The sequence below is a fragment of the Trichosurus vulpecula genome, chromosome 1 (genome assembly GCF_011100635.1).
Source record: "Trichosurus vulpecula isolate mTriVul1 chromosome 1, mTriVul1.pri, whole genome shotgun sequence".
In the NCBI taxonomy this organism is placed as follows: Eukaryota; Metazoa; Chordata; class Mammalia; order Diprotodontia; family Phalangeridae; genus Trichosurus; species Trichosurus vulpecula.
The window spans coordinates 32239444-32248105 of NC_050573.1; the positions used below are offsets into that span (position 1 = coordinate 32239444).

The window sequence follows — 8662 nt, forward strand, 5'->3', positions numbered from 1 at the left end:
ATAGTAGCATTAGCAGCATTAGCAGCAGCAGCAGCAGCAGCAGTAGTAGTAGTAGTAGTAGTAATAGTTGCAGCAGCAACAGTCGTAATGATAGTGTTTTACTCGAGAGGGAAGCACCAGCAGCTGAGGCAGTAAGAAGGGGCCTCATGTAGGGGGCGCTAGTAAAACCTCTGTGAAATGAGGCTCAGCACTAGACAATGTCCAGGGTCCCCTCCACTGGTCAGTTCTATAATCCCAATAATAACATCACAGGCTCACGGATCAAGAGAGGGACAGGGCCTCGGAGGCCCCTGCGGTGACGTGACTTGCTCACATTGCAGAGGTCGTGCGTCCCAGGCAGGATCTGAACTCTTCCCCACAACGAGCCCATGTAGCAGGCGGTACAAATGTCGTTACCCGGCAGAAAAACAAGGCAGACTCCGTCTTGGGGCGTCCCTGATAATTAGAACTGAGTGACAAACCCGTTCACATGAAGTTACAAAGATGCTTTATGAGGCAAAATGTTCTTGAATGTCAAAGGGGGAATACTGAGGCGTTAGAATAGGAAACACAGATACTACAGAATGTCACGGCAATGTCTTTACGCTATTGCTGAATTGATTCCTCCTTCAAGCCTATAAAAATGTAAAGTAGTGCCATGTAGAATTGGAGCAGCTAGGGGGCACCACACTGCACACAGTGGTGGGACTGGAGTCAGGAAGACCTGAGTTCAAATCCAGCCTCACGCATCTACTAGCTGGGGGACCCTGGACAATTTGATTTTACTTCTGTCTGCCTCAGTTTCTCAACCATAAAATAGGGATGATGACAGGACCTACTCCCCAGGGTTGTGAGGATCAAATGAGATCATGTTTGTAAAGGCATAGTATTTGACACATAGGAGATGCTTAATAAATAGTTCCTTCCTTCCTCCCTCTCTCTCTCCCTCCCTTCCTCCCTCGCTCCCTTCCTTCCTCTCTACCTCCCTCCCTCCCTCCCTTCCTTCCTTCCTTCCTTCCTTCCTTCCTTCCTTCCTTCCTTCCCTTCCTTTCCTCCCTCCCTTCTTCCCTCCTTCCTTCCTTCCCTCCTTCCCTCCTTTCCTCCCTCTCTCCTTCCCTCACTCTCTTCTTCCCTCCCTCCCTTCCTCCCTCCCTCCTTCCCTCCCTCCCTTCCTTCCTTCCTCTCCTTTCCTCCCTCCCTTCTTCCCCCTCTCCCTGCCTTCCTTCCCTCCTTCCCTCCCTCTCTCTTTCCCTCCTTCCCTCACTCTCTTCTTCCCTCCCTCCCTTCCTTCCTTCCTTCCTTCCTTCCTCCCTTCCTTCCTTCCTTCCTTCTTTCCTTCTTGATTCTACAAGTCATTTAGCCCCTCTCAGTCTCAGTTTTCTTGCCTGTAAAATGGGCTCAGTAGTTACAACTACCTCCCAGGGTTGTGAGGATCAAATGAGATAAAATTTGTAAAGCGCTTTGAAAACCTTAAAGTGCTACATAAATGCTAGTTATTGCTGCAGCCATTATTATTAATTATCTTCATCACAGTCTGCTTCCCCTTGTTCAAACAAGCAAATCTTTTGGCTTTTGTGACTGTGATTCAGTCTGGTTTTCAGCCGTCTTCACTTTTCAGATGAGGAAACCAAGGCAGACAGAAGCGGGCTGGCTGTTGTAGGAAGGACGCATCTGAGACAGGATTTAGACCTTGGTGTTCTTGGCTACAAGAGCTCCAGCCACGTGACCCAGGGCTTCTCCAAGCTCGGTCAGACCGGCTCAGGAGACTGATGATGCTCACATCCACACACTGACTAGCCCAGACCCAGCTGTGTCCACCCCTAGCTCCAGGACATGCACATTCATGCTTACACATACGGGCACACACACTCACTCACAGCCAAACAAAGGGGCCAGACCAGAGGCGCTCAGGAGCTCCCTTGTGGTCATTCTGGGTTCTTCAGCTAGAGCTCCTGGAGAGGGTCAGCTGGTAGGGACACCTTAGGGGCAGGGGGCACGTATGGGGGGTGAGTGGGTGGAGGGGAGCGCTCCTTCCCTTTCTGCCTCCAGCTTGGTGTGAGCAGAGTGTGGGGGCTGGCCCGGGGCAGGTGCGGACCTCCATCCCGGTGTGTAGGATCTGTGCCGTGGAGAGGGTGGACGAGAATGCCTTCCAGCAGCCGCATATGATGCAGGTCATCACAAAGAACAGGGATGGGCAGCTGGACACCATGTACATTCAGTGCAAGGTGAGAATGCTTCATCTCTCTTCCCTCCTCTTACCCATGATCCCTCACCTAACCACCCTGGTCCCTTAGATCTCAGCAGGGACCATCATCTGTTCTGCCTACCCCCACCCCCTATTTTATATATGGATCTTCTGCATGAGGAAACTCCCCATTACCAATGCAGATTACCACTCCTCTGCAATGTAGAAACTTTGAGAGGAGCCTATAGCACTGAAAAGTTAAGTGACTTGCTGAGTCACACAGGCAGTATGTGTGAAAGGAGGGACTTTAACTCAGGTCTTCTGGATTCAAAGACCATATCTCTATCTACTACACTATCGTCATCATCGTGTTTCTTCTTCTTCCTCCTCCTCTTCTTCCTATTCTTCTTCTTCTTTCACTACTGCTACTACTACTACTACTACAACTACTACTAGTACTGCCACTACTACTACTACTACTGCTACTACTACCACTACTACTTCTGCTGTTACTACTGTGGTCCCTGTCTAACCCCAAGCATTTGTTCCTCACCAGAATGTGAATGAACTGAACCAATGGTTGTCGGCCATCCGCAAAGCCAGTGTCTGCAATGAGGGCATGCTGCCCTCCTGCCATCCAGGGGCCTTCCGAGGCAACCGCTGGACCTGCTGCCTCCAGCAAGATCGCACAGGTGACCCGCAGGCCGGGCTGAGCCCGTGGGTGGGCTGCCACACGGGGATGGGTCTAGCGATGGGATGAGGTTGACCTGCATTGGGGATCGGCAGTGAGGATTTGGAATTCAGGCACCGCCCCCCCGCCCCCACGCCCTCCTGCCTCTCAATCGGGTCTCCCCTTTCCTTTTCTGGCAGTCCAGGGCTGTAGCCGCACCCACTCGGCCGTGACCCTTGGAGACTGGAGTGACCCCCTGGACCCCGACACAGAGGCCCAGATGGTGTATCAGCAGCTGCTTCTGGGGAGGGACAAGCTCAGGTGGGTGTTCATGAGTCTCAGGGGCGGGAGGAGACTTTAGGGTGAAGAGAGAGGGGTGAGGTGCAGTAACAACTATGACCACCAGAGGTCAGCACTGTGACCAGGCATCCCTTCCAGGATAGGCGCTCAAAGAGACCTTAGCCTTCTTACTTTACAGATGAAGAAAGCAAGGCCGATGCACCTATGTAATCCTGGGTAGTAAATAGCTGAGGTAGGATTTGAATCCAGGTCTTCTGGATTCCAAATCCAGCATTCTTTCTGCTACCACAGTATCACGGACTCAAAGACAAAAGACTTTATAAAATTTAGATAATGATAATAATGATAATAGCTGATATATACACACATATATGATATTCAACATTTATAGAGCATTTACTGTGTACCAAGCACTGTGCATATGTATACACAAAATATTGTGTGTGTAACACACATACACACATACATACACACATACACACACACATACACACATACACACATACATACACGTACTCTTTAAGGTTTATAAAGACTTTACACATATTATTTCATTTGATCCTCATCACAGTCCTGTGAGGCACTGAAGATGTTACGCCCATTCTAAAGGTGAGAAAACTGAGGCTCATGTAAAGTTCAAACTCTGGTCTTCCTAACTCTGAGACCCCCATATTTCTACTCCCGTCTCTGAGTGTTAGAACTTCAAGGGGCCTTAGAATGGGGAATGTCAACACTGGGAGGGTCCTTAGACCATCATCTATAAAATGGGGGGGGGTGTTGGACTACCTGGCCTCGGAAGTCTCTTTCAGCTGCAAATTTATTAACTCACATGATTCTGCTGAGTTGGAATGGACTTTAGGTGCCATCGAGTCAAACACCGCCCCCCCCCCCCACCAATTTCACATATGAGGAAAATGGGTCCCAGAGGAGGAAATTGATTGGAAGGTTTCACAGGTATTAAGTGGCAGGTCTTCTGACTCTCCAGCTCTCTCTCTCTGTGTGTCTCTCTCTCTGTCTCTGTCTCCATGTCTCTCTGTCTTTGTCTCAGTTTCTCTGTCTATGTCTCTCTGGCTCCATCTCTCTCTGCCTTTGTCTCTTTCTGTCTGTCTGTGTCTGTCTCTCTCTGTCTCTCTCTCTTTCTCTCTGCCCAGGAAGAAATACATTGAGTTTTCTGAGGAGAAGATCAAGCTGGAACAGGAGGTGATGAAGGGCCAGAGTTGCCTGGAAGGTGAGAACATCTGGTTGGAGTCCTTCTCCTCCTCTCTACTGTGGGCATATTCTCATTACTTATGTATGTATGGGGCCCAGGTTTCCCTTGTCACTCCTGGTGCTCTCCTTACCAGGGGCCCTGGGGGCATTAGCACTTTGACTCAGAGTGGAAAATTCAAGGAGCACTTACAGCTCCATCTTGCCCTGCTTTTCCCCATCCCCAGTGGCAGCACCAATGCATGTACACTCCTTTTCCATCTAATGGCTGCATTTTAGCTGAGCCCCCATTGGTGGTGTTTGTCCCAGGCACAAAAATCCATGGTTCCAACTCTGTTCTAAGTCATCAACCAGCTCCACAACCTTATTTGGCAGCCAGAATCATGGACCTAGAGTCTTCTCTGCTACACTCAAGCATATGTAGCCTTAGGATCACCTGTCACTTACCTGTGGCCAGCATCTAATCGCATTCCACCTTCCCAAATTGCTGTGTACTCCAGTTTAGTATTAGCAGAGTCTAGCAGATACATCTCCCAGAAGGGAGACCTCATAGTATTTTCCATGGTTCATGGAAATGTTTTATCTGTTCTTTGGCATTTTCTGGGGCCCTGATTCTCCCACTGGTTTGGATGGAGAGTTAATCAGATTTAGAGCTTTGAGCTCACGTCCAACTCCTTTAGTTTACAGAATAAGAAACCGAGGCCCAAGGTATTGGGTAGCAAGTACTAGAACCAGAACTTGAACTCAAGTCTGATTCCAAACCAGTGACTTTGACTTGATAACATACTTGACTTTGTCCTAATGGTCAGGGTGGCACAGTCTCTTGACCATTCTCTTCTTTTCTCTTCCATCAGAAGAGAGATCTGGTGTTCCTGAGCAGGAAAGACCCCCCACAGCTACAGCTGCAGCCCATCTACTGGCTGTGCTTGAGGATCTGGAGCAGGCCCACAAGACCTTTGAGCAGCAAGAAAAGGAGCAAGTAGCTAGAGGTTCCCTTCATTCCTAAGGTCTTTATCCTTCAGTCCAGGACACTGTCCTCTCCCCATTGTCCTGGGACATTTTTTATCAGGGAAGGAAGAGCTAACGTCCAATGAATAATAAAGGGCAGGAGCCCAGAAGACAGCTGGCCTGGCCTTGTCTCTCCTCGGGGCTGCTTCCTGACTCTTCTTGCCCCTCCCCCTTACTCACTCCTTGGCTACCCAGAGATACTGAACTGATAAACTCACTTGCTTGAGATGACCCCTCCAGCTTCCTGGTTGTCATCAAGGCTGAGGTACCTGAGACCATTGGCCAAGAAGGCTGGACTCAGCCCACAACCCACACTGGCCCAACCCCTCAGGGTTCCCTCTGGGTTGCCTTCCAGGGTATGGTGCTCAGACCTTTCCCCTCCACTCATAACCCACTCTGAGCTGAGGTTCCTGTGCCCCAGATAATGGGTAGCAGCCTGGAATGGAGCAGGGAGCCAAGCTCCATCTAGAGAAGTAGAGAAGACTGGGCTCCCTCTGGGGCTCATAGATCTAAGGAACCTCAGGAGCCAGCAGGTTCAATCCTTCATTTTACAGATGAAGAAACTGAGCCTAGGAAGGTTGCGTGACTTGGCTACATGTGGTAAGAGCCTGAGCCAGGTTTTGAACACAGGTCTTGACTCCAGAGCCAGAGGCAGACTCCTGGGAACTAGGTATGTCACTCCAAGAGATGGATGAAGGAGGATTTGAACCCTGATTGGTATCTCCAGGAGTGGAGATGGGATAGGATGGAATCATTCCCATTCTCCCTCAAGATTGATGGCCTCCACTGGCAGGGAGACCAGGGGGGGAACAGAATATTTTTCCAACCACTCCAGATGGGGTATAAACCTCAGTTTCCTCAACAAGCCAGTCATCCCCTAAGTTGATTGAACCAGTCTGACACCCATAAGCTGTGGTGATCCAAGGCCACGTGATGTGGATTCTTTTTCAGTCATTTTGATCCTTTAGACCACCCTCAACAGTTGCTCATTGTGGACCCTCTGCCCCGAGGCAGGGGCACTCAACAACCCCCTCATGTGTTTTTGAATCCTTGTTCCTCAGTCTAAACCTGATCATCAAATCCCAGACTGGGAAGAAACCTTCAGAGGCCATCTCTTCTAACCTGTCTCCACACGTGATTCTGATACTTCACAACATCCCAGACAATATGACATCAAGCCTTCTCTTGGAGACCTTCAATGATGGGGAACTCACTACCTTCCAAGGCAACCCATTCCTTTCTGGACTGATGTCATTGTTAGCAACCCTTTCCTGACATTGAGTCTGAAAATGCCACTTTGCAACTTTACATTCTGGCTCTCTGCTCCAAGTCTTCCCTCTGGGGACTAGCAGTACTCATTTAATCCCTCTCAGTCTTTTATATATTTAAAGATGACAATCATGTCCCCTTTATATTGTCTCTTCTCTGGGCTAAACCTCCCCAGTTCTTTCAAACAGTCCCAATGTGGTCCAATCCTTTGTTTCTTCTTAGCCCATCATAGGGCCTGCCTTTGGACCTCGATGGCCAATACAGTGCCCACTTTGCATGAACCTTCTCAGTTCTAGGTTGCTAGCCTTGTGAAGGGGGAGGAGAGGATCCTCATCCAGGATCTTTCATGAATCAATTTTGGGGGATGCCCTTGTCTCATTCTCTATCAATTAGGGGTTCCTTTCATGACCTCTTATGCCTGAATGGGCTCCCAGCTGTAACTTTTGGAATTGAGGTTAGAAACAAGGATGAGGCAGCCCAGTCTGTCCAGGATGAGAAGGCTGGGAGTGGGGATGGGGATAATGCCTTCTAGGAGATTCTAGGATTTAGAATTGGAAGAAGGCATTAGGAATTAGTCCAATTCCCTTATTTTATAGGATCAACAGGGTCAGGATCACATAGGTAGTAAATGAGAATTTCAATCCAGGTCCCATGACTCCATATCCAATGTCTTGTCCCTACCCCATTCTGGGCCAAAGCAGAGATCCTGGAGTCTGGGATTTGACTACCAAAGACCACAAGATGGATGTGGAGAGCATTGCAGAATCAACCCACAGACCAATCGAGGCTATCAGTGACCCAGTGATCCCCCTTCCTCCTCAGGAGCTGGGCTTGAGAAAGGGAAGAGTTGATTTATCTTTGGGGGTGGGGTGGGGCAGTGGAGCCCAGGAAGGAGAGTTCCCAGGTGCTCTCTCCGTCCAACTTCAGAGCGATCTGAATAAGCTGCAGTTTTACCTTTGGCCACCAGGGGGAGCTCAGCTCCACTCTCTGAGATGAGGTTCTAGAGTTTGCAAAGCCTTCCCCAAATAAGCTAGGGCAGTTCAGAGGTAGGGACCCAACAAGGGAAAGCCTGAGAGCTCAGATAGGAGGTTCCAGCTAATGGAGCCCCTCAAGACGGAGGCCGAGGGGTGACGTGACTGCATGTGTGCTGGAGAGCAGAGTTCGGTGTCTGTGGCCGTTTGGGGAAGGGACCCTTAAAACATTTTTTTCTGGGCGGTGGCTGAGCTCTCCTAGTCCCCCTAAATGTTCCTGCCACAGTTGGTGAGCTTATGTAGGGGGCAGCAGGGGTGCCCTAGAAGGGGTGAGTGAAGGGAGGGGCTGCTGCCAACCCCTGTTCTCCCTCAATTCTCTAGGGACCACAGCCCTAATAGGGATCCCTGCCCTGACTTCTTTCTCTCTCCCAACATCCTTCCAATCAACATTTATTACGCACTTCCCACGTGTACAACTTCAGGAGTCCCCTCACCAAGAGAACGTACCCTGGGGCTAATGGGACAGGGCTGAGGCTTCCTGAAGAATATAGGCTCAGAGATGTAAGGGATTTCAGAAGCCATATACTCCACCCCCCTCATTTTATATAGTGAGTTCAATAGACGTGCTGAATAACTGAAGTGAATGAATGAATGGATGATGAGTGAGTTAATGGCTGGAAACTTGGCACTGTGTGTATATGGTGGGAGGGAGATCAAGAAAAGAGATAATGTGGATCCACACCTTTCTCTAGGACTGACAGGGGATGGTGCAGATTTCACTTAATATGATTTGTTGGCTCTCCAGGACTTTCCAAGGGTCTACTGACCCGCCCCCCACCCCGGGGCTAGTAACGTTCTCAGTCTGGAGCTAGAAACGCTGCACCACCTTGTGGTCATGCCCAGAACTGCACTTTTCCCAACATCCGACCTAGGCTAAGTGTTTTGCCTAGTGGATCCCACCCCATTCCCCCTTCCCCAAATCCTGATAAGCCTACTTCCAGAGGGCAAGGGAGTGTGATGGGACCGTCCCCCTCACACCCATTCCCCAGTCTTTACTAACGGGAGGACAACGTG

General features: G+C 49.7%; 1 protein-coding gene across 1 annotated transcript in view; it reads left to right on the top strand.

Annotated features, from left to right (window-relative positions):
* The window catches only part of RASAL1 (RAS protein activator like 1), a 28516-nt gene extending 21860 nt beyond the window's left edge, over window positions 1-6656 (top strand). Inside the window, exons 11-16 of the mRNA XM_036763271.1 lie at window positions 1598-1726; window positions 2029-2204; window positions 2721-2856; window positions 3035-3155; window positions 4286-4362; window positions 5195-6656. Coding sequence (XP_036619166.1) covers window positions 1598-1726; window positions 2029-2204; window positions 2721-2856; window positions 3035-3155; window positions 4286-4362; window positions 5195-5346 — 791 coding nt within the window. The 3' untranslated portion in view covers window positions 5347-6656. The remainder of the gene's footprint in view (window positions 1-1597; window positions 1727-2028; window positions 2205-2720; window positions 2857-3034; window positions 3156-4285; window positions 4363-5194) is intronic.
* The last annotated feature ends 2006 nt before the right edge of the window (window positions 6657-8662 follow it).